We start from the raw sequence: 25,967 nt of genomic DNA, 5'->3' as shown, positions 1-25,967 counted from the left end.
AGTCATTTCATCTGCATTGTGTTCTCACCAGAGTCATACCTCTGCTCTCATGTTTTTAAGGGTCAGAAGGGAAACCCCAAATGGAAGCTAAACGAGCGCATCGTGGTGCAGTATCACTACACTCAGTGGCCTGACATGGGGGTACCAGAGTACACCCTCCCTGTCCTCACCTTCATCAACCGCTCGTCAGCAGCTCGCACTGCAGACATGGGCCCTGTCCTGGTGCACTGCAGGTACACATCTTATTGCCGAGCTCCGAGGCTAAATGATGATTTAACCAATGGGTGCTAGATTCTCATATATATGCTGATTGGGCTTCACAGCTCCCTCTATGGGCATGCAGTTCAGCTCATATTGCTTTTTTTTTTTTTTGCTCTGCTCCTCAGCGCCGGGGTCGGGCGCACAGGAACTTACATCGTCATTGACAGCATGCTGCAACAGATCAAGGACAAAAGCACAGTCAGCGTCCTGGATTTTCTCAAACATATCCGCACACAACGCAACTACCTAGTTCAGACCGAGGTGAGACACTTTAAATCTACTCTTTACGCTGTGACACTGTTTTCGTCTCACATTTAAAAAAGGTCACATTTAATCAAAGATCGAGTTGCGGATGGGAAATAAATCAGTGCACTCTAAGCTCAGGTAAAGGTCACACACAGTTTATACTCTCGCCATGATATACACATGCAATACGATACAGATGTTAAACACTAGTTTTAGTCTATACTGGCTGACCACAAGCCTCAGATATGTGTTTGAAACCGTTTCTTAGGGAGGATGGAGGTTATTTCTGATTCTTTGAACATCATGTTCATTTAAACGCTCCTATCTGACAACTTCCTGTTCATGTTTTTTTTTCTGGCTCTGTTTAGGTTTTGCCTCCATTAAGGTTCAAACAGGCTTCCAACATACATTTCACAACTTCTTGAAACAGGGTCACACGTATCTACAAAACTGTGTCACATGATTAATGTGTGTCTCTCTACAAATCTGGAGTGTTTTGACTTGACTAATACTGATCCAGGGGCCAGACTAAGAGCGGTTCAACAAATACCCCTATGAAGCGACAGACATTGGAGCAAGCCACCTCGCCCGGAAGAGGGAAACCGGGACACCCCCTTGGAGCCAGACCCAGGGGGGGAGCTCGAAGGCGAGCATCTGGTGGCCGGGCTTTCGTCCATGGGGCCCGGTCGGGCTCAGCCCCGAAACAACCACATGGAGCCGGGCAGACCTGGCAAACCCAAACGTGTAGGGCTGGTGAACTGGGAACGTCTGGCAGAGGCCCCTGTCCGTGGGGTCTTCAACTCCCACCTCCAGAAGAACTTTTCCCTCATCCCGGGGGAGGTTGGGGACATGGAGTCCGAGTGGTCCATGTTCAAAGCCTTCATTGTAGAAGCTGCGGCTAGGAGTTGCAGCCAGAAGACCGTGGGTGCCTGTCGTGGCGGCAACCTTAGAACCCACTGGTGGACACCAGTGGTGAAGGAAGCCGTCAGGCTGAAGAAGGAGGCCTTTCGGGCTTGGTTAGCCCAGGGGTCTCTGGAAGCAGCTGACAGGTATCGGGTGGCTCGGAAGGCTGTGGCTTCAGTGGTTGTGGAAGCAAAAACCCGGGTGTGGGAGGAGTTCGGGAGGCTTTGGAGAAGGACTTTTGGTTGGCCTCAAGGAGGTTCTGGCAAACAGAACTAAGGAAGGGAAAGCAGGGCTTGCCCCAGGCTGTTATCAGCAGGGGTGGAGAACTGCTGACCCGAACTGGGGACATTGTTGGGCGGTGGAAGGAATACTTTGAGGAACTCCTGAACCCAGACAACACTTCCTCTGAAGAGGAGGCAGAGTCTGAAGATCCAGGGGAAGCCTTACCACTAACCTGGTCACTGAGGCAGTTAGTAAGCTCCTCAGTGGCAAGGCGCCAGGTGTGGATGAGATTCGCCCTGAGATGCTAAAGGCTCTGGACATTGTTGGGCTGTCTTGGCTGACGCACCTTTTCAATGTCGCGTGGAAATCTGGGACAGTGCCTGTGGAGTGGCAGACCGGTGTGGTGGTTCCCATTTTCAAAAAGGGGGACCGGAGGGTGTGCTCCAATTATCGGGGTATCACACTTCTCAGCCTTCCGGAGAAAGCTTAATCTAGGGTCCTGGAAAGGAGGCTCCGGCCGATTGTCGAACCTCGGATACAGGAGGAGCAATGTGGATTCCGTCCTGGCCGTGGGACAGTGGACCAGCTCTTTACCCTCGCAGGGCTTCTTGAGGGAGCATTGGAATTTGCTCATCCAGTCTACATGTGTTTTGTGGATTTGGAGAAGGCTTTTGACCGTGTCCCTCGGGGGATCATGTTGGTACGAGCCATCTGGTCCCTGTATGACCGAAGTGGGAGCTGTGTCCGCATCCTCGGCACAAAGTCAGACACGTTCCCAGTGCGTGTTGGCCTCCGCCAGGGTTGCCCCTTGTCACCGGTCCTGTTTGTGATCTTCATGGACAGGATCTCAAGGAGCAGCCGGGGGGAGGAGGGTTTCCAGTTTTGGAAATCTCATCTCTGCTTTATGCAGATGACGTGGTTTTGTTGGCTTCCTCAAACTGGGACCTCCAGCAGGCATTGGGGCGGTTTGCAGCCGAGTGCGAAGCGGCTGGGATGAGGGTTAGTACCTCCAAGTCCGAGGTCATGGTTCTCTGCCGGAAAAAGGTGGATCGCTCTCTCCGGGTGGGGGAGTGAGTCCTTGTCCCAAGTGAAGGAGTTCAAGAATCTCGGGGTCTTGTTCACGAGTGAGGGTAGGATGGAGCGTGAGATCGACAGACGGATTGGCGCGGCGTCAGCAGTAATGCAGGCGTTGTGCCGGACCGTTGTGGCGAAGAGGGAGCTGAGCCTGAAGGCAAAGCTCTCGATTTACCGCTCGATCTACGTTCCAACCCTCACCTATGGTCATGAGCTATGGGTAGTGACCGAAAGAATAAGGTAGTGCCTACACATGGATACATCCACTTATCATCTATCACTTTAATATAGTAATAAATTAGATAGATCATTGGGTGGAATGAGCGCTTACCTTTGGCACTTTATATGTTGCTGCTGCTGATGAGTATTTTCTTTTACTTGAGATACATTTCAATGACTTCTCCTTGTGACCGAGTTTTCCTACACTGTGGTGCTGCTACATTTACATGGATAAAATATCTCAGTTCTTCTCCATCCACTGATGGCTGAAATTTTTTTTTAAAGTCTATTTTTATTTCACAGCACAGTGATTCCAATGGGCCATCTTATTTCACGATGCCACCTGTCATCACAGTCTTGGTCTGTCAGCCAAACAGCTAACTGGCTGTGATTGGCTGTTTATAAAAAGGAAGTGTCCCAAAAGAAAACCGTTTTAAGATTATTTGAAAGTCTCAGGGTCCTATTTTTATTTTGTACTGTATTTATTCCTATGATTATTGCTTTCATAACTACACATTCTGAACATTCTCTGTACAGGAGCAGTATGTTTTCATCCATGATGCTCTGATGGAGGACATCCTGAGCAGAGAGACAGAGGTGCCAGCCTGGCAGCTACACAGTTATGTCAACAGCATCCTCACACCAAACTCTGCCGGACGCACGCAGCTGGAGAAGCAGTTCAGGGTGAGTAAACCTTCTGGGAATCTGACTGGTGTGGTTAGAGACGATGTGTCATCTGCAGACGCACCGCTGGCTGAAGTCCAGGCAGAGAGACATGCACTCTGGCTCTACAGATCCCCACGAGAATAGATGTAAAGCCTCTGATGTCAGCTGTAATAAAGTAAAGTCTGTCACTGATGCTGTCTCACACAAAGCTTGATGAGTGTTTCATCACAATCCAACATCAGCAGAGAGGAAATAACTACATGCACATAGTGTCACTTCCTCCTGAGCTTTACACGCTCATTACCAAGACTGTTAGACTCAGGTGTTAAATATCTTTATATCTTATTTTTCATCCGGCTTCCTCCCACAATCCAAAGACATGCTCGTCAGGTTAATTGGTGACTCTAAAGAAATTGTCTGTAGTTGTGAATGTGATTGTGACTGGTTGTCTCTGTCAGTCCTGTGATTGACTGACAGGGTGTACCCCGCCTCTCCTCCAATGACAGCTGGGATCGGCTCCAGCCCTGTGACCTCGAACGGGAAAAGTGGTATAGACAGGGGATGGATGGATTTGTGTTTTATCCCACAGACCTGCTTCTGCCTCATCATGTTTTTTTTATTTGTCCTGTACTGTTATGAAATGCTACAATTATGGGGGTATAGGTGGGCTGCCCCCCCAATATAATGGTAGGGGAAACACTGTGATAGTGTAGGGGCATTCAAATGTACGTTCTGTCTTTAAACTTCTAACAATACCATCCCTATCTATAACTAAAAACTGATTTCCTTCCTGATCTTCACGTTTGTGTTTTCTCTCCCTCTCTCTCTCTCTCCAGCTGCTGACTCAGTGCAACACACGCTTTGTGGAGTGCTTCAGTGCCCACAAAGACAGCAACAAGGAGAAAAACCGCAATTCCTCAGTGGTTCCCTGTGAGTATCAGCCCACTTGATATGGAGCTGAGGTTTAGGAGAATGAGGTCATGTTGAATGTACATAGCTGCTTCATTCAGGGGCAACAAGGAGGCTGGTTATATGGTACAAATAGTATATTTAAATTTTGAGGAACTCAATCAGCTAAAGAATCAGCTACAAGAATCTACAAGCAAATGAAACTCTCTGTTGGACGCTTTGCTTCTTCAAAATAAAATAAAATCAGAGTGACCTCAGCATTTCCTCCTGTAGTAGTCTACAGTTTTAGTCAATAAATTATTTTACAAAAATCCATCTTCCAAATTTAGAATATATTTCCATAATCCTATAAGTAAATGTTTCTATGCATTCTCCACATCTAGAAAGCTGAAAAGGAGGTACTCGTTGCCATAGCAACAGCGAGGCCTGGTAATGAGTGTTTGCATTATCACCCTGTATGATATAATAATACAGGCCTGGATGGGTGATTTAAAGTTCTCTCTCTCTCTCTCTCTCTCTCTCTCTCCCTCTCTCTCTCTCTCTCCCTCTCTCTCTCCCTCTCTCTCTCTCTCTCTCCACAGCGGAGCGAGCACGGGTCGGACTCACCACTCTGCCAGGCATGAAGGGAACAGATTACATTAATGCATCCTACATAATGGTATGATGTGATAATAGGTTGGCTCTTCTGTGCTTAATGTGTGTGTGTTTTTTTTTTAAATCTCTAAATAACTTTATTGACAGGCCTTAGAGATCGTGATGACACTTTCTTGGAGAGTGATCAGTAGACTGTCAGCTAATATAATCATTCATCAGTGTGAGAACTGCGAGCGCTAGAGAGGCTAACAGCTCCCCTCCTGTCACCTCAGGGTTACTTCAGGAGTAACGAGTTCATCATTACCCAGCATCCTTTGCCCCACACCACCACAGACTTCTGGAGGATGATCTGGGACCATAATGCTCAGATTATAGTCATGCTGCCTGACAACCTGGGACTGGTGAGTAATGCTGAAACATAATAAGGGTAAAGCAGACTATATCTTTGCTAGTCTACAAGTAGACCGAGGATAATGAGAGACACATTTGTGAGACTAGGAAGACAGGTTTAAAAATGGTACCTTGTAACCTGCTGCATATGTATCTATTTTTTAATATTCTTCATTTTAATATGTCTACATTTTATTTTATTTCTGTCTGTTAGAGTTTATACCTTTTGTAATTTATTGCATGGCCTGCCCATCTGAATAACAATGGAAAAAAAAAAGTGCTTGAATCTTGCTGTTGTTCCCCTGCAGGCTGAGGATGAGTTTGTTTACTGGCCAAGTCGGGAAGAAGCCATGAACTGCATCGCCTTCACTGTCACACTCATCAGTAAGGACAGACTGTGCCTCTCCAACGAGGAGCAGATCATCATCCATGACTTCATCCTCGAGGCCACCCAGGTAGCTGGAGCTCTGCTTTGTACCTTCTGTGCACCTTCCAAAAGACGTGGAGCATTAATAATGTGATACGTCTCCTCTGTGTGTGTGTGTGTGTGACAGGATGACTACGTTCTGGAGGTGAGACACTTTCAATGCCCTAAATGGCCGAACCCCGACGCTCCGCTCAGCAGCGCCTTCGAGCTCATCAGTGTCATCAAGGAGGAGGCCATGACCAGAGACGGCCCCACCATCGTGCACGATGAGTAAGCCTGTGTTGACCTTTCTGTCAACCCTTTTACAGTTCAGCACATCAAAAGAGGATCAGAATGGATTTCTCATGGATTAGATCTAGCCATAAAGTAGTCCAGGACCCTGTAGCATTTATTTTTCATCATATACTGTTGGTGTTTCTTATTGTTCTGTGAGCAGCAAGGAGAACATCTGATTTGTACATGTTCAGAAGTTTTAAAAGAGTCCTGAGATGTTTAATTTTCTTTGATTTGTTTTAGTTGCACTTTCCTTTTTGCCACTAAATATTGAGAGCTCTCTGTGGCTTCTGCATTGAATGTCCTCTAGTGTCTGCCATCACTGAGAATCTACAGCCAACTACTAGAAAGATAAAGCACCCCTCTGAAGTCTCTGAGTAACTCAGCAACTATAACAACTTTCCCAGTTGTTCCCAGCTGATGTCTGTAGCAGACCTCTGTGCCGTTAGCACCTCAGCTGCTATCATGTAAACATCAGCTAGCTGAATAGTCGACAGTAAAAGTCCACACACTGAATAACTGAATAACATGACATGCATATACATTAGAGGCTAACATGATGGAGTTTTTTAACTGCTAACAACTAGAGTCTGTATATAAGTAATTGATTCCATCCTTGTAGTTGATTATCAGTGACAGAGGAGTGTATAAAATACTCACTCAACACTCTCTACTTAGTGACAGCGATGGCTAGATGTTAAAAGAAAAAAATGACATTTTTAGTCAGTTGTGATCGAGCAGAAGTAAGGATTTTGAGATCTTGTGTAACATTCTTTAAACAGCTGAACAAGAAGTACGTTCAGACACATGACAGTAGGTGTCTCACAGAGCTTTTGTTGTGCATTTCCTCATAGGTATGGAGCTGTGTCAGCCGGCATGCTCTGTGCTCTCACCACGCTGTCCCAGCAGCTGGAGAACGAGGGCGTCGTCGACATCTACCAGGTGGCGAAGATGATCAATCTCATGAGGCCGGGAGTCTTCACTGACATAGTGAGTGTGCAGTTATGTGAAATACAAACGGAATAAAAAAAAAATTTACACAACCCTCCACACCCACCCTCCAGCTCTGTAAGGCATTTTGCCATCTTTAAGCCTTGTTTTGGTTGAGTTTAAATGTTTAGTTTACACTCACTGATCATACCAAGCTTGTCTCATAGGAAGCAGGAAGCTCTTTTCAGCAAAAGAAAAAAAAAAACCTAAATGCCTGTACATAACCTGACAGGTGAGCAGAGACCGTAAGCAAAAAGCTGTGAAGTAAGTCAAGCAGCTAAAGAGACCCAAACCACTTGTCAGGTTGTCTCCAGCTGAATGTTTGTTTGAGTCTGTATTTTCCAGATGTGCACACAAACATCAGTTTGCAAGTTTGTTCACCATTTTCCAATTCATGTCAGTAAGTAATAACAAGTCAGGGTCTTGTAAATAGTTTGCTCTGCTATTTCAAACAACTTACAATGATTAGTTCTCTCTAAGAAAAACAACATTGCATTAATCAATATTCTGTCATCCAGGGGCAGACGAACATCAAAACAAACCGTCAGACACACATAACATTGCAATAGCTGCAGTGTAAGAAAACAAGGCCACCCTTCACCCAGTCGAAATATACAAACTTAAACATTCATCTCTCGTCATGTTTTTTCCCCATCTGTGGATTATTATTCAGCTCTGTTTTCAGTTTTCACTGGCAGCTCACAGTGGTTGAGGTAGTCTTTAAAAAAAAAAAAGGGACCAAAATATGGACAAAAGAGAAGTCTTAATTCCTGTTATGTGTTTGTGTTTGTTTTCCACAGGAGCAGTACCAGTACCTTTACAAAGCCATGCTCAGCCTGGTCGGTAACAGGGAGTGCAGCCTGAGCCCCATGCACATGGACACTAATGGGGTGGTGGTGATTGCGGATGAGTCGGACCCTGCAGAGAGCATGGAGTCACTAGTCTAAAGACTTTCTCACAGGCACTTAATTTGTAAAAAAAAAAACAAACAAAAAAAAACTCGAACTTTTCTGAGGCCTTTTTTTTGCCAGACTATTGATTAATGAATAACCTTATTACTTTTTATACTGATAAAAGTTTTTTGATATTTATGTTTTTGTCCTTTATTCTCTTGTCTTATTTTGTTATCCTGCTGAGCGTTTGCACCTGTTTTAAGTTGACGTGAGGAAAAAAGCAGCTCTGTCCAGTTTGCACTATACTATCAGTGTTACTGCCTAAATCCAGTGAGTGAAAAAAAGAAAAACATCCTGGCATCACAACACATCCGGAATCTATCCAACCGCGTCAGGACAGACACCTGAAGCATGAAGACCAGGAGGACTTCAGGCGATCCACTTCTTATGTGTCAAAAGAAAACATCACATCACGACGTAGCCCAGCATGCATTGAGTCACTTTGTCACCTTGATCAAACTGTATTGAGGCTCCGCCCACATGGGGGTCAAAGCTCTTAATCACATGCTAAGAGACGATTACCTGCCTATTATTCATATATTGTCCAAATATCTCACTGCTGTCTCGTATAATGTACTTATTGCTTATTTTGGTTGTGTTACAACATCTAATGTGAACCTTTATTGCTTTTTACAGGGATTTATAGTGTTCTATTGTTTTGTAATATATACGTATATATATTATATCCTTCATAGCCAGCATATATTGTTCTTGTTTAGGATTTTGCTTCTATGTCCAATGGCCATGGTGAAATTAATTTGTTTTTATTTTGCATTATGTAACTTGTTATAATTTATCTACCGTACATAGCTCAGTTATTTCCTTCCTTTTTATTTTTCCAGCTTTTCCAACTCCAGCTGTCAAAGCTCAACTGTTACCACATGTAATGGTTCTATCTGTAGTGACACAGGACAACGTCTACAAGAACTATTCACCCGACACAAACCTCTCTGTCATATTGAATTGCATTATGAAAACACATTGGATGTAATTTGATTTACTTTTTGGCACATAAATAAAATAACCTTTCAATTTGAATGTGGAGACAAATTGATTAAACTGACAAAGCTCCAAGTGGACACAACATTGATTGGACAAGTATTCACCCCCCGCCCCCTCTTTATGACAATATTTATAAACAAAGTACAAAGGCTTTGCTTTCTGTTCATGACGAAAGCTTTGTTCATCGGGACCCATTTGCAGTTTCTCCTGTTGCTCTACCAGAGTTCAGTGAGATTGTGAGTGCAAAGCGAAGTCCTTCAACTCATTCTGAACCTGAGACTGAGATTTAGAAATGTGACTCAGCCACTCCCAATACTTTTTTAAATACAGTCTTATGTAGCTTTGGCTTTTTATTTTATCACTAAATTGCTGAAATCTTTTTTTGACTGAGCCAGAATCCTCCACAGAAGTATTTTTGGATGATTTGACCATAAACCTTTGGCTATGTCACAGACTTTCCCTGCATGATTTTATTTTCACCAGAGGCTTGTTCTTTGAGACTGGTTAAATGTCTCCAATCTCAGCAATGACACCCTGCAGCTTCTTCAGGGCGCCCTCACCCTCTCTGTAGTCTCTCTTCTGACCTCGCCACAGTTTTAAACACTGTTTTTTCAGCCTGAGCCGCTCTAGGCAGATTTTAAAGCTGTGCTTTATTCCTTCCATTTTTATTATTGTACTAGGGAGATCCAGTGCCTTGGAAATGTTCTCAAATCCTTCTTGTGATCAGTTATTTTCACTGATGTCTGATATCCTTTGCTTTCATAAGGCGGTTTTGCCGAGAAATGCAGCCCATTAAACAGCAGTCAGACTTGTATTCAGATACAACGAATCAGTAGTCAAACACAAATCACACACGTGATCTCCATCAAACGGATTGTGTGATGTGCAGAATCATTGACTTGAATTTCATACTAAGGAGATGAATTCTAATGCAATCAGTGTTTTTCTTCTATTTCTTCTAAGTCTACAGTCGGTCTTTAAAAAGTCAATTTTGTGTTGATCAGTGTAAAATCATCATAAATACATCCATTGTGATTCTTAAATGTCAGGAAAGCATGTAGAAATCCAAAAGTGGTGAATACTTCCTGTAGACACTGTTTTTCTTTTTGGTTGGATTGATGCTTTATTTGTAACCAAAGATGTGGTTCCGGTTTGTACCTGATGGTTTTTGGCCAGAGAATTATAAAATCACTTTTTGAAATTTGAAAGCAAAGTGTAAAGCCTTGCCGTACAGATTACCAGTGACGGTACGTTTCTGACTTCACCCTCAGAAACTCACCTTACTGTTGAATGTCAGCACACACAAGGCTTTCCTCACCATAGACGACAAGATTTAAAGTGCAGACTGTAACCTTTTTCTCTTTATTTGGCCCCATATTCTGTCTCTGCACTATTTTGTGGCTAACAATTATGAGTGCTTTTCAAAGATCCCTCTTTATTGATACTTGTACATCTTCAAACCTTATTTTTTTCTGTGAATATCCCCTGCTCTGACAGAGGGGAGTTTGCTGAATTCAGTAAAAACCTCTCCAACATTTGGAGAAAAGTCCAGATTTTATGATCACTCTGCTCTGCAACTTCGCTTCCTTTGCAACATTTTCTTCTTCTTTCTTCTATCGAATGAATGCTAATGGTCCTCTCTGTTTGATATTTCTATGCTCATTGAAAACACGAGTGCTGTGTCTGAACACATTTACTTTGAAAATGACATTTCTTCTGACTTTAATGTAATCTTTGTGATCACAGAAGTGTATATTTTTTATACAAGATTTGGTTTGTATAGTGCCCCTGTAACAGATTGTACTTTGGTGGGAAATGTATTATCAAGAGATCCACAAAAATCCCACTTAGTCTTACTTGCACCTGTAAGGTCCATACTGACATTTAAAGCAGATTTTCTTGAGATGAGATCTTCTGTCCAGGGATGCAGTGTGTCAGCCTCAGTGCATTTCCGCCAGGTTGGTAGTTAAGTCTATTTTGTAATTTAAAGAAAACAAGAAATGGTTTTGTCCATAATATCAAGTTTATATGATAGTATCATAGCCATACATTTCTATGATGCTGTCATATACACTATCTCTAGTGTAATAGTGTTATTTAATAGGTAATTGTATTGCTATATATTAAATAAAGTTTGGGTTTGGGTGCACAGCCTCCCTGTTTCGCATGCAGTTACTGATGGAGGAGTTTTATCTCAAACTGACATGATGAAAAGCAAACCAAACTTGTTTTTGTTATTTCACTCCCTGCTGTCAGCCTGCGTCTAAACAACAGCTGCTGAAGAGGTTTCAAGACCTTTAATTAAATAAAAGTAGTAAACACACAATGAAAATATTCAATGATTTAAATGTTAGCTTAAGTAGCATGTAGCCTAGGAAGGCTTGTTAATATCAGGCTAATCTTAAATAGAACGTACCTGACCGTGTTTCTTGTGTGCGCATTAAATGTGTACTATAAATCTGTAAAATGACTTCTTTACAGTAACTTAACTCAGTATGGCTGAGAATACAAAATAGCCCCATTGACGTGGTGAGGGCAAAAAATTGCAAAAAATAAAATACTGAAGTACAAGAAGCCTAACCCCGGTTGTTACCATGGGGATGTTAATTGCTTTATTATTTGTAGTCTGGTTGGCTTGGGGGTGAACGTCATGTTTTTTAATGCTTCATGTGTTTATTCGAGTTTATTTGGTGAAGTAAGCACAATTGACAGAAAGCCCAATTTAGCATTCGTTTCCTCAAACCCATTAATTCAATAACTGTCTCATGATCAGTTTAATACGTAAGTCAACAGTTCCCATTTCCCTTTGTGATGTCACAAAGGGAAATGTGTCTAATCGCCTGTTCCAGCAAACATTTTCTGAAAAGTGGAGCACGCAAATGACAGAGGATGGACTTTTCCCATAATTAGGGGGTTTCTAGACAGGCTAGGGGACATGTTTGAAAAACATGGTAAAGTGTATTCTGCATATTATGTGACCTTTAAAACTTGAATATTCTCAGGCAAGTACTAGATGTAGAGGGTTTCTAAGCGGGTTAATGGGTGTTAATTCATGATTAATTAATAACCTGGAAATAAGAATGTCCATCTGAAAGCTAATACCACATCATGTGTGTTGGTAAATCTGACTGATGAAAGATAACTAGTAATACTTTGGAAATGTAGGCTTCTTTTCACCAGTCAACTTAAGCGCAGCCCACTGTTCAGTGAGCATATATAGCCCTTTTGCAGCTAGTAAACAGGACAGCGGATGCACATGTACAGTAATTTTTATTTAGAGGCCACAGCTCTTGCATATTACAACTGTTGGCTTTCATAAGGCAAAAGCAAGAATGAATCCACCAGCTAATTCACACAGAAAAACAGAAAGCGTTTGGGGAGGGTGGGAACCCACAGGCATGCAGCGATGGCTCAGAATGCAATGTACAGCATTTTATATTTATATATATATTTATAGAATATATACAAAACAACAGTGAGACCCAAACAAATGCCAGACATCTCATTCTACACAGTTACAGAACAAAGACGGACCAACTTTTTTTTTTTTCAATAAAAAAAAATATTTTTGCTCTTTTCTCTGTAAAAGTGCAACTCAATTCAAATAGAACCTGTTTCAAGGCCTTTTAATGTTGAAATAAAAATAGAATCTCCCAAGTTATCAAAATGGAGCTATGAGAATATTGCATCTCTAGAATACCCACTTGTTGAAGTTCAAGATTCCTAATTAGTAATTGAGATAAGATCACATAGCATTGACACATGATAAAAATGCAGGTCTAGACTTGCTGCCGATGTTAGGAACAATGAGTAGACGACAGTCTATCTGTAACAGCCGTAAACAAATACAGAGGTTTCTTTTCAGTTTGAAGCAGTTGGCATTCACTTAAAAACAGACAAGACAAAGAAAAGGGTCCACACACTCATCATCACGACAATGTACCATTAATGAATGTAGAATACGACAAAGAAGCGCCATATAGGATTGCATTGGACAGGGACACACCTATTTAATCTCACTCAACATTGTCAAACAAATGGTTCTCCATATTGCTTAGTAACACATAGAAATGAATTTAGAAATGAATGAATCAAAGATAGGTGCTATCTTTATCATGACAGCTAAACTGCCAATCATGGTTATTTTTTAAATATTTTTATTTAGATTTTCCTCAGTATAAGTACTATTTTTATAGTTAATATTTCCTTCATAGGCATTTCGAGCTGACAAAGAGGTCCTAGAGTGGCTATCTGAGTTGGTACATGCATCGGTAACCAGGCTAAAGTCAAAAGTGTGATAGGGGGCTCGGGGTGAGGGTGGTTCATTGTACTGGGCTCTAGTCATCGTCTTCATCCTCCTCATCGCTGTCCTTCATGGAGATGCCCTGCATGCCTCCTTCCCTCACTGAAGCAGTGGCCTCCTCCAGGGTCAGCCTGTTACGCACCGTGTCATACATCTTAGTGTTGAGGGTGGAGTCGAGGACGCCCTGCAGGCGGAAGTCGCGGTACTTTTTCTACAGGAGGACAGCGATACATCAGCCAAGAACTCTGGGTGTTTACATCGACATCAACAAAAAGGTGTGTCTGCACACTCACTCCATGCCACAAATACGTTTCATAATTAAGTAGTGATACCTCATAGTCAGGTTGAAAAAGTGTAAACTAACCCCATTACTATACACACTGCACATCCACAGGCTGAAAACTCTGAAATGTTAGGTGAGGTTAATCATCTACACAACCCGGGCGATAAAAATCGGATAGAATTTGCCCACCTACTGATTTTTGGGCAACTAAAAATACCAATGATAGTGAAAATAATGTAGGCAGTATCTGTATTCAGGTTAGCAAATAGATATGTGTATGTTTTGTGTAACGTTTATTCACTATTTGTTGTCTTTTCAGCTGTTGATAAATCAAGAAGCAGTGAAATAATAATGATTACTCGGATACCCTACATTTTAAAATCTGAAAACCTGGCAAGTAGCATCGTAACATAGCGGCATTTAAGCTTCCCACCCTGAGCGCAACATCAAAGGAAGATGGTGTCTGTACAAATATGTTCAATTGCAATACATATTACATTCTTTACACAAAAGCCCTCTTTACAAAACACAGACATGCATACTATATGCCTATTTTGTTCATACTGTTCTGATTTCCCTTCACCTTTGTCAGGTGCGTTTAATACTCTCCCACCTGCGTTTGAATCAACCCGACAGGTGTGTTTTCATGGCTCTACCTTTGTAATCCTGATGAGGATTTTCAGCTGGTAGACATGGAGCTGCTGATCCATGCGTTCAGTGAGCCAGGTCCCCAGCAGGTTCATGGTGGCAGTGTACCATTGCTGAAACACATAAACACAGCACTCTCCAGCAAATCACACACTCACACACATACTCAAGACAGCATTACGCTAACCGTTGAGACACACATAAAAGAAACGCATACAGTATATGATAGTAACATTAAGCTTCAAGCACTCTCAAGGGTATACTTGAACATCACTTCAGTAAAATCTCCTCACAGCTTTAAGACATGCAACACAGCATTTCACGTCACCCATGTGTGCAGTCACACGCCCCTTTGTGAGGATTGATGTTGAGACTTTACCCCACCTCAGCAGACACACATTCTTGTTTTTTCATCAGACTGAATCAGTGATTAATGCAAGTTAACAAGCTGCATTATTTAAAAAAATTAGATCTTAATAAACGTATATGTAATCAGTCAAAATGATACACTAACTACAGTTAAATGTTTAAAAGGCAGTTTTCTATCATGCATATGAACTTTAAGCAGTAACTTTATGACTGTTATAGTCTTTTTTTTATGTTTAAAATACCTGCAGGTATTCCTTGTGTAAATAATTAAAGTGTGTAAATTAAGTCAGGGCATCTCTAACATGACCATTAGGCATACATATCCCCATAATTAGTCACAGGGTAGATTGAGTTTGCCACGATGAAATGTGTCCAACAATTAAACGTTTTTGTTATCATAGAGTGAGGGAGACTTCTGGTTGTCGTGAGCACTCTGACAATATATGTACCAATCAATGTGGGTCCAGTAAACATGTAAACATTGCAGATATACTCGTGCGTAATGATGAAACGTGGATGTTTTGGCAGTGGAGGACAGTGTGAATGCAGCAGCATGGGGTGTTGATTTTGATTTAGTTTGTGACCCTTCCGCTGCAGAAAACTACCGATATGTGCTTTCTGACCGCCACTTCATTCAACAGCTCCTCTACTTCTGAGTCAGAAAGTTTACTTTCTTTGTCTAACTTCACGAGATGCTTTGCATTGACCGTTTATGGTTGAATGTGGGCGTTTAGAGGGTGGAATTTGTGCCTGACCTACGTGCGCACATTTCCAGGTGGATCGTGATTTATAAAGGGAACATTGCGTGCAGGTTTGCGTACGAACGGTTTTATAAATCAGAATTATTTTGGGCGCACGCCATTTACAGGTTTTTGCCGCACGAACACTTTTAGTATGGATTCTACATGGCCTCAGGTCACTTATTGTATTTGTACTCAGGTGTGTGAACAAATTAAGGTAATTTGATGCGTCACTTGAGAGTCATACGATGTTTCCCCTAGTTTCAGTCTTTATGCTAAGCTAAGCTAACAGTCTGCAGGTTCAAACTTTTCATTAAGCAGACAGAAAGTTGGCTTTTGGGTCAGGAAAGTTACAAAAAAAAAAGCCAACTGCCGAAAAGCTGAAAAGTTTTAAAGGTTCTATCACTGATCACAAAATAAGCTTTGTGAGAGGAAAGGTCTGCAGAGCCTTGAGATGTAGAAAACACGTTTACCTGCCTATACCTGGTTACTCACAATGATGTACTGTATATTAAAGTTAAACATCCAAACAAATTAAATTGAACCATATATAAAATCTAATTAATTTATACCTCCTTGAAATAAGTTTTAAATCTTCTGATTTTGAGCCTCACTGTTTGTGTCAGTGTCGTCACACACACACACACCCAAACACGCACAGATGCACACATGCACGCACACAGAAATACAAGAGCACACTCCAAGTTTGACAGTCACATAAACTGACCTGAAAGAGCTATTAAAGAGGAAACACTTAAAGCTCTGAAACTACTGCTACTTGAAGAAGATAATAAAACAATGATGTCATTAAGCATTGACAGATACATCTGTCTCAAACTGTTATTAGCCACAATAATACTAAAAAAATGTGCAAGTCAATATATTGTAAAAGCTGCATGGCCCATCAATTATGTAAAGCTATTACTTAGCCTCTGTTTATAATGTATTAAAGTAGAAAAGCATAGCTGCAATTAAAACCCTTACACTGAAGATAGTTAACAGCTACTGTACGGGGAATTGAAATTATAGCTTTGACACAAGTTCATTAGCAAAAGAAAAATAGAATGAGAGTGAGTCAATGGTTAGCAGGCAGGGGAGCGGTGGTGCTATTTTCTTGAACCTTCTCTGTATTTTTCTTTTGCCAGTATAAAGTTGCAAGAGAACAGCACCCGAGGCTGATAAAACGGTTGTCATACCTTTAATCCCAAGAAAAAAGAAGTCAACTTTAAACATGTGAGTAGGCAGGAACGCAGAGAAGGTTTCTTAGGGTCGGATTTAGAAGTGTGAGGTTTTGATTTGTTTGTTTTTCTGAGTTTGGTTTTTCAGTCGAGGTTTGTTTGGATCAAGATTGGGTGAATGGTTGAAAGGTTTGAAACTTGAGGCCGGATATGCAGATGCCTGTCCACTTCACAGTCGAGTTGAGCGTGCAGTGCATGCAGACCTCGCAGGTGGGTGGGTGGCAGAGTACGTGCTAAGGAAGACTGCTGTATGTGCAAATGAGGCAGAACTCTGAGGAGAAGGGTCATGCTAGAAGATGTACACAGGAAGATTATTTGACTCTAAAACTCATGCCAACCAACATAATGTGAGAAAACAACGCAACGCAACACTAGAGATAAGTGCCACTTTTTGAAGAGAGGAGGCAGCAGGAATGGTGTTAATCAGAAAAGGAGGAGATAAAAAAGATTGAAATCAATTGAGTGAAAGAAAGAGAGATAAAGTAGAGCCTATGCAACACATCTAGAAACAGTTTTTCACATGCATGCAAATGGATGGATGGAGCGCATTCAAATGAAAGAGAGAAACATTGACATCCTTCAACTGAAATGCAGTTTAAAAAAAGCTCAAACTGAAACATTCACAGCTGGAGAAATCTTCAGAGGAATTTAACATGACAGAGCTGAGAAGGATTTGGGTGACTTTGGGGCCACACAGAGGACACAGAGGGAGGGGGCGGGGACTCCAGACTATAAAAAAAAAAAAAAAACTGACAACACGGAAGGAGACGGGGGAGCTGGTGTGGATCCAAAGACAAAAGCAGACCCACTTCACAACAGCATCACTCCTCAATCCAAAAGAAAGAAAGAACGTAATCATATTTATCTGGCACAAGACTCCTGCTCCTCCAGCCAACACAAAAATATCAAACCATAGGGAGACTTCTGAGTATCTCTCAGACATAAAAAAAAAAAACTGTCAGACACGCCACTGCCTCACAGAACCAAGAATCTCTCTCACACACACACACACACACACACACACACACACACACACACACACACACACACACACACACGCGCACACACACACACACACACACACACACACACACACACACACACACACACACACACACACAGACTCACGTACACAAAGCACCCGTAGAGACACAGGTCTATACAAATAGTTTCTGAATGACATGAAGCACACAAATCACAGCATTATGTGTTGTTCAAATCACACATGGAGGACACATTACTGCCAATGTATCCTGTGTAGGATTATTTATTTGTAAGTCAGTGCTCTCTCTTCACCCTCTAACACACTGGTTCCCATCCTTTCGAGTTTTCACTTTTTGACTAAGTACCCTTCAGACTGTTGCACCAGCTGGGTGTACAAATGAGTACAAATTAAGCTGATCAGAATCAGAAATATTTATGATATCCCCGGGGGGAATTTGGGTCATTATGGACATAAGCTACAACGGTGGCACCAAATCAGTTTGTTTCTTGACTTTATTAAATCTAGAGACAGCTCTTCAGCAGGTCTGCCAATACATGTTTCATTAATGTACTCCTCACACTGCTCTTGTCTAGAGCCTGAACAATTTGAGGTTTTTTTCTTTTAAAAAGATATGGATACCAATTTAATAGGGAAAACATTAGCCAATTACCAATTTAGCTGCCATTTTAGGGAATTTCGAACTGGAATGAAACCCACAATTTCCTGTGTGAGTGGAGCAAATCTGCCACAATAGTAATACTCAAAGGGTTTCTTAGATACAAGAACTTTATAAAAGAACACGCACAAATGTTGTATTATCAACAAATACTAGTGCAGCCCATCATATGCTTAACGTTGCTGCCTGCTGCATCACTTGTAAAGTGCTGGACAAACTAGTGATGACAACTAATATGAATAACCCAAGACATTTTGATCCTGCTTTTCATTTTCTGAAGAAAAATAAACATTTATTCCCATTATTATCGCATTTAAAAGAAATGGTCAGTCAGTTAGTTTTGTCAGTCCAAATGTCTATTTGCCATAAAATGAGTGTTATTTTGACTATGAGGAACGCCCTCAGAAGCTCCTGTACTGACAGTATTGGCTTGTAGTTGAACCAGTATAACAGGGTTGACATAGAATAAGTAAAATTCTTCTTTTACATTTATTTAAGATACTTCTGTTTGTAGGACAATCACTCTATAGGTTTTTCTTAAGGGTATAAAGTGTTTTAGTACCACAAAGCTAAATAAAGTGTTCACTCATCCTGCACTTGGGGGTTTCATATTTTTTCTCAAAATGTTATGTTCCTTCACAAACAGTATCTACAAACTAGTGAGCAGTTATTTGTTGTCCCTTACAATCGGACAGTTAGTGTTTACTTTATATCCAAACTGGTGCAAAACATTCTGAGAAAAGAGTCAGTAAAAATGAAAGGTATTTTGTGATGCAGTGAAGGTTTTCTTTTGCCTTTCTACCTTTTCAAGTCTTGGAACTGTAAAGATTGATCCATTTTTGGTTCGGCTTAGGTCTTGACACTCAGGTTGGGAACCAATGCTCATATGGACATGTCAGCCTCTGAGTTTGACATCATTCTCTGACTCTGGCCCATCCAGCAGCAAATCCTTCACCAAACATTTTCAGTTCACAGAAAAACTGCATGGGTGGTTCACTGTGGAGTGAGGCCGAGCAGGCTGAGTGTCTTTAATTCAGGACGCTGACATGCAAGGGCTGACAAGGGGAAAGTATCTGGAAGGTTAACGATGATGATCCAAATAATCTACGGTAGTGTGCTGGCTATAGATCGTTTGGTTCTTCCAGAGAGCACTGCTTCAGATAATCCTTTTTTTGAGAATGCTTTTATGGACTCTTTGTAAATAAAAGATTCCTTTTTTGAAACACAAAGGCCCAAAAGCACTGTGGTGATGCACACCAGAATGCAGAGGGCAGCAGCTAAAGTTCAGAGAGAAAAGAGACAGAAAGAAAGAGAAAAGTCAAGAGTGGTAGAGGATCAGAGAAGCCTCTTCCGCCAGGTTGAAATACATTTCCTGGTCTAAAAAAATGGGACTTATCCCTCTCTGCCCTGTTGTTTTGCCACATTTTGAAAGGCCCCTCCCTTCTTGTTAGGAGGAGACGGCATCTTACTTACATCAAATAACCTTTCTATATACACCTCCTCATTGACCTTATCACGAAGAATGTCCTGAGAATGGCGCACAAAGGTCACGTAGCCATCGGCCACGTCCATCCCAGGTTTCTGTAAAACAGAACAGGGTCAGGGCTCAGAGGACAACAAACACTTAAACATTACTGTAGTCGAGAAGCAGAAAAGAAACACTGCTGATGATTAAAAAGAAGGAGATTTCTATTCAGCTGTATTTAGAAAATATTCAGACAAGCTCATAGTACACAGAGAAGTAGGGTGTTTTGGGCACTTACGGGTACATCCACATATTTTGAGGCAGCTTTCACCTGAAATCAGAACAAAACTGTTACAAAAAAGGCTCAGAGTTTATGTTGTAATGTGTATACTAGAGCTTACACTAAAACGTCATGTTTGACAAGTATGAGCTGGCTCTCTACAAAGCTTTTTTTAACAAAAATAAAAACATGATATTTTACAATAATACAATAACGCTTTAGTAGAAAGGTACACGGTTATCAAAATAATGATTGAAACTGATCTAACATGAAGTACAAATCTCTTGATTTCCAGAAAGCATTGAGGTTCAAAAACAAACCATAAATTCAATTAACAATTCTAAAGATCCTAACTGTTGGGGAAAAGGAGGCAGTGACATTAACAGAAGCTACATCTCACCGTGAATGACATGAATGAGGAGAAGAGAGTTCCTTCATCATATCTGGAAATCTTAGCCAGCACTCCCTCCAGTATGGCAACAAACTGAGAAACAATGCAAACACTTTGGTGAGACTGAGACTCTGCAGCCGTTAAGAAAGACGATATGTTGTCGTAAGTGAAAGTCTAAGAGAAACTGGAACTATGACGAGATGAACGTTTCAGGATATTTCAGTCTGATTCTTAGGAACTTAAATCCTAATTTGTATTTAGCTATGATGTCTTCTTTTTATGATCAGTTGACAAGTACGGTAATGCTTTTTTTTTTGTCTCACCTTTGCAACCATGAGCTGAATCATGTCTTTCACGCTCTCCTCGATCAGTTCATCGATTTGGGAGGCGAACTGTTTCTGCAAGAACAAAAGGGAGAGAAGTTTACCATAACATTCATTTCAAAATTATTTTTGTACGAATATTAAAGTCATTATTCATTTATTTTGACATGTCATTTCTATCCCAGGGGAAGATTTTTTACCTCTTGGCCCATCTCCATTGCACACAATTTGGCTGATTGGTCCTTGGCATCCACCATCACATTGAACATGGTGCATAATGTTGGAGAAATGCGGAAATCTGTTGACTTGCTGCTCTTTGTCAGCTTGGACTCAAAAGCCATCCTGGTGCTGAAAAAGCCAGTGAAGTAAAAATAAAATGTGACATATTCACTAAAGGCTTCATTCTCAGCATTTGGTATGTCATACCTCTAGATATTTTGTCAGTGTTCTTCTCATACACAAACACACAATCATACCGCTTGACGCAGTTCTCAATCATGTTGCTCGACATGAGCTTGATGCGACTCTCAAGGTGTTTGGCGAACTCATCCTCAGGCCAGTGCAGGTCTCTGATGAAGGTCTGGAGGGCATCCAGCTTCCAGAAGAGGTCCTCTGATGATCCAGAGCCGTTACTGTCATTAACCACACACACACACACACACACACACACACACACACACACACACACACACAGGTCAGAAGACAACGGTCAACCTGCTGGAGGGAGGAGGTGGGAGAAGTAGGGGAAAGGTTGGGGGGGTGAGGGTGGGGGTCGGGGTCGGGGACGGGGACGGGGTGGCAGGTGCAGAGGAGGATGCTGTTCCTCCACACCTAAACACAGTCAAATTATACTCCGTATACCATAAACTGACTGATCCGTGCAAATGTATGTTTGTTCAGGTGTTTGTGGACAGTCAGTGTATAGGTGGAACGGAGCGGGTAGGGTTTACTGGAACAAATCAATAACCATGCTGTAGAGTATGATTATTGACCGGGATGTGAAGTGGCCACATGCAGGTAGAGTCACTGCAGATACAGCAGCCAATCACACTGTGTGGGGAATGGAGAAGTGAGGAAGGGCATGTAAATATTACACTAATGGTGCCAGTCTGTTTCCACCAAAAGGGTATAAATACAACTTTTTAAATCACAAGCCCTCTCTCAACATCCATGTCCCCAGGCTGGTTGGGTCCCCTGGAAGTGTTACTAAAACAAACCATGCAGACCTTTTGGGGCACCCTGTGTAGAGCTCATTGGGAAGATGCTGCAGGAAAGATGTGGCGTGTGAAGAGGACATGATAAAACAGAGAGGATCTGAAACCTCTCCATGCTATCATCTCCAGTCCAGCACGTTATTTTTCCCTCCCAATCGGACTACTAACAGGTAGTCAAGGTCAGAGATGAATCTGAGGCCATGAATGATCTAAGGTACGCTAAAGATAATGTGTGTGGACAACAACTCTGGGGAGATACATCTTTGATTGCAAGAACATCTTGCAAATGTTTTCAAATGGGGATATCTATTTTTTTTTCTTCTGTGCAGTAAATCCCCAAATCGCCTATATATATCAATTCATATATATTTTGGCCTGTATCTCCACACCTCAGCTCAACTGCATGCATGTTGAGACAAATGAGAGCATTTCAGCGTCTCATTTTAAAAAGCAGTACCCCATCTACTCTAACACCTCTCAGAGCGCTCTTGGCATGAACATGGACGTCATTGTGGAGGATTCCCACGAGAGAAAATAAACCATATTGATCTTTGTTAATATAGATTTGTATATCACAACATTACCTCTCCTCTTAGAGCTATACTGATTTCATTTTCAGAACTTTTCTTCTTTAAATTTTTGAATTGACTTCAACTGAGAGCATCTTCATACCAAGGCAGTCTCTGCTAGCTTAATATTTCTAGAGTGAACTAGTTGAATACACACTCAGAGTCATATATAGCAGCCATCCATGACGGGGTAGAAAAGCTAGGCATTTGTGGAAGGTTAACTGATAGTCCTGCTACTGGCACTGGCAGATTTGGTACTTTGGGAATTTGGAGGTTCACATTTGGTAGATTCACATTGGGCAGATTACTTGTTAAACTCCTGTAGAAAAGACAGACAAAAGAAAAAAAAAAGAATCCATAACAGTGGCATGGGAGCTGCAGAAAGCCATGTAACACTCATCATAAAAGTAACACAAAATCTGAAATCAGGTAAAGACTGTAAACACAAATAAACGAGACTGACAGTCATTGTCAAAGACACATAGTACGAAGACTTTAAGAATAATAATAAGTGGTCTGAACTCAGAATGCACACACGTACATATATTGTATTAAATGCAGTGAGGAGAAGAAGCAACGCAGTACTGAAATTATAAATAATAATACTGTAACAAATCTTAAATAATAAACCTAGAGTGTGAAAGCCACATCAAATAAATTATAAGAGCAAAATAACAGACTGGAGGCTTTTGTTTCTGGAAAGATGTCAAAGCACACATTATGAAGGTTAGTTAACACAACAAAACAACAGAAATATTTGCTGGTGCCCTGACCCCAATGTGTCGGGGAGATAATACATTAGACTATTTTCAGGATAAATAACCTCTTTCTCTCAGAGAGAAAAATAGGCTATTCAGCCCACTCCTGGCTCATTCTCTAACAGTGATCCTACAGGAAGCCCGGGTGAACATTACAGCTGCTCTCCCAGATTGTTCAGTCTCCACGCAGTTGGTCTGTCATCTGAAAATAAAGCCTCGCATCGCCCACCATCCTACAGCCTAGCTTTATAGACGGAGGCTCCTTACTTTACAGGCTCCCAAGACTCTCGGTCAAAGCCCTTGTGAATTGACTGTGCGATGGAGGACTCCATCAGATCCACATATCTAACCACCAGAGGAGCATACAGATCCTGAAGGTGTTTGTGGAACTTTCCATTGCACAGATGATCTGTGGAGAGGGAAAAAAAAGGGGTCGACCAGCAGTTGATATTGTCTTCGTGTGAGCATGAAAATAACTTAAGTGGATGCTTAGAAAAATATTTGCAGTAAGAACTTACAGTCCATCCGGAGGAAGTCGTTGAGCAGTTGGAATAGAGGGAAGCTGTCCCAGCTCTCAGGTGACTGGATCTCCAGGGCGGCGTCCATGTCGACGGCGTAGAGGGCCAGGAAGTTTTCTGCATGCTCCACCATGAGGTCCGTCCACCATGCAAAAGCCTGGAGACACAGCAGGAAGGACAACAGACAGGTGAACAAGAGCTTCATGTATGAGATGAAGTGACATTATAAATGAAAAAAGAAAGGAGGGAATAATAGAAAAAAACATCAAAATTATCTGGTCATCGAAAACAAATGTATGTGTTTGCTTTATCTATGTTTGTGCAGGTCAAAGGAATAGTTCTACAATTTGGGAATTTGCTTCTGACTGAAATTAGATCAGATGAGGAAAAAAATGAGCCAAATTCCAAAGTACTCCTTTAAAAATGTGTTTATTCCCCTCAGTTGTCTAGATGTAGGAAATAGACTTAATCATGAATAGTGAGTCACTGTCTCTTGCTGTAGGTGAATTCTTGGTGGATATTTTCCTCTAAACACATCTCAGGGAGGAAAGACTCACCATCACATCTGTGCGGATAGTTTGTGCATCGTGTGTGACAAGTGTGTGTTTCCGATGGCATACTCAGAGACAGAATCCACTGCTCTTACTGATTAGGACTTTTAGGGAATCAATTCTGGATTAGGTTTACCCGCAGCAAAAGAATCGGACTGTAAGGTTGCATGTTAGACTCATGACAGGGTCAATCGATCTAAGAAAAAAGGTGCTTCTCTCATGCAAATGTGGAGCTCCCTGCATGCGTTTCTCTCAAGCTAAGAGACGAGGGAGGGTCCACCATTCACATCACTGACAAACCCATAGCCCGCTAGATGTGAATGTGACTCATGCACATTTTTTATTTTTTGCTAGACACACCAAAGACTGCAGCACACAGCATCTTTAGCGTCTGTTCCAATTATTTAAGCAAGTCTTTGAGATTCAAATGGACGTTTTCTAGCACAGTCAGGACCTCCCCGCCCTTTGGTCAGCAGAAGTACAGTATAGCTGCTTTGCTGGCAGTCTTGGCTTGGCTTATTTGGTTTTCATTCAGATTAAAATGTTGCCAAGTTTGTTAAATGAAGCGTCCTCGTTCTAAGTTATGCTGCATGCTTTATTTTACAGCTGCTCGGTTATTTTCCCATTTGACTTTAGCCCCTACTAGTGGCAGCCACTTACCTGTATACTTACCTTCCCACTCCCAACATTTACAAAAAACCTTGACAGTTCTAGTGTTAGAGAAGCAGGCAGCAAACAAAGCTCTTCTCCATCACATTCAAGGAGAGAAAGTATTTTTCGCGGGGGGTTTTAAGGCGAGGGCTGTCAAACGGACACCAAAAAAGCTCAAAGGTCGGTTGGCAGGATAACCCCAAACCTTTGATAGAGTTGAGGGACACATTCAGGACCCTGAGAGCTCTATGACAAGCCCAGTGTTTAATCACGCAGACTACAATGCCGTATCAACTGATGCTGAGGGGGAAGGAGAAGTGGCATCATCTACTGGACATGCACAGGGCATTATAGGAGGTTGCCATTCAACTTTACTACAGTACATACCTCTTTCCCCTGCTTTGGAAGTCACCATTCATATGACAGTGTAAACACAGGAAGATGTACAGAACAGTAATGTTTTTGAGGCATTTTTTGGGAGTAAAAAGGTGGGTTTTTTAAAACTACAGTAGGAAATAGACAGCAGGGAGAGATGGAAGAGGAGAAGCTGGGGAAGTAATGCTCGAACAAGTGCGGACTGTGAAATAAGTCGTTGGATGGAGGGGAAACAAATGTTTATGGTGGATCAAACTTCAAAAGTTCACATGGAGCATACTTTGGGGAATTTACTGGTTCAGCATGCTTTGTGAGAAAGGAAACCTCTTCATGGCCCGATGAACATGCTTTATGATCACAATTATGTTGTGCAAGCTACAGTGCTTTGAATCACTTAAATAGGTTTACTCTCACTTTTATGCCTACAAACCCACCCATTTGCTACAATGTCTAAAGAGCTCAATGTCTGCCTTGAAAGGTGCCTGTTGCCATAGTGGCGCA

The 25,967-nt window shown here is 41.7% G+C and overlaps 2 protein-coding genes across 17 annotated transcripts in view; one reads left to right on the top strand and one right to left on the bottom strand.

Moving 5' to 3' along the window:
- The window catches only part of ca16b (carbonic anhydrase XVI b), a 97,961-nt gene extending 86,678 nt beyond the window's left edge, over window positions 1-11,283 (top strand). Inside the window, exons 20-29 of the mRNA XM_061042950.1 lie at window positions 61-233; window positions 387-522; window positions 3,463-3,609; window positions 4,428-4,521; window positions 5,082-5,158; window positions 5,367-5,495; window positions 5,793-5,939; window positions 6,039-6,181; window positions 7,039-7,174; window positions 7,975-11,283. Coding sequence (XP_060898933.1) covers window positions 61-233; window positions 387-522; window positions 3,463-3,609; window positions 4,428-4,521; window positions 5,082-5,158; window positions 5,367-5,495; window positions 5,793-5,939; window positions 6,039-6,181; window positions 7,039-7,174; window positions 7,975-8,121 — 1,329 coding nt within the window. The 3' untranslated portion in view covers window positions 8,122-11,283. The remainder of the gene's footprint in view (window positions 1-60; window positions 234-386; window positions 523-3,462; window positions 3,610-4,427; window positions 4,522-5,081; window positions 5,159-5,366; window positions 5,496-5,792; window positions 5,940-6,038; window positions 6,182-7,038; window positions 7,175-7,974) is intronic.
- Window positions 11,284-12,380: 1,097 nt separating this feature from the next.
- cadpsb (Ca2+-dependent activator protein for secretion b) overlaps window positions 12,381-25,967 on the bottom strand; it is a 64,793-nt gene continuing 51,206 nt past the window's right edge. For 9 of the 16 annotated variants that reach the window (XM_061042953.1, XM_061042951.1, XM_061042955.1 and 6 more), the window contains 11 exons: window positions 23,890-24,046; window positions 23,639-23,780; window positions 22,771-22,932; window positions 21,307-21,462; window positions 21,031-21,178; window positions 20,831-20,905; window positions 20,517-20,600; window positions 20,135-20,167; window positions 19,845-19,952; window positions 14,372-14,476; window positions 12,381-13,643 (listed from right to left, as the gene is read on the bottom strand). In XM_061042953.1, the coding sequence (XP_060898936.1) occupies window positions 13,467-13,643; window positions 14,372-14,476; window positions 19,845-19,952; window positions 20,135-20,167; window positions 20,517-20,600; window positions 20,831-20,905; window positions 21,031-21,178; window positions 21,307-21,462; window positions 22,771-22,932; window positions 23,639-23,780; window positions 23,890-24,046 (1,347 nt within the window). In that variant the 3' untranslated portion in view covers window positions 12,381-13,466. The remainder of the gene's footprint in view (window positions 13,644-14,371; window positions 14,477-19,844; window positions 19,953-20,134; window positions 20,168-20,516; window positions 20,601-20,830; window positions 20,906-21,030; window positions 21,179-21,306; window positions 21,463-22,770; window positions 22,933-23,638; window positions 23,781-23,889; window positions 24,047-25,967) is intronic. The other 7 variants (XM_061042962.1, XM_061042960.1, XM_061042965.1 and 4 more) reach the window with 1 other exon arrangement.

Source organism: Labrus mixtus, chromosome 7 (assembly GCF_963584025.1).
Source record: "Labrus mixtus chromosome 7, fLabMix1.1, whole genome shotgun sequence".
Classification (NCBI taxonomy): Eukaryota; Metazoa; Chordata; class Actinopteri; order Labriformes; family Labridae; genus Labrus; species Labrus mixtus.
The sequence above is the reverse complement of the archived record's forward strand: the minus strand, read 5'-3'. Positions and strand labels throughout refer to the sequence as shown.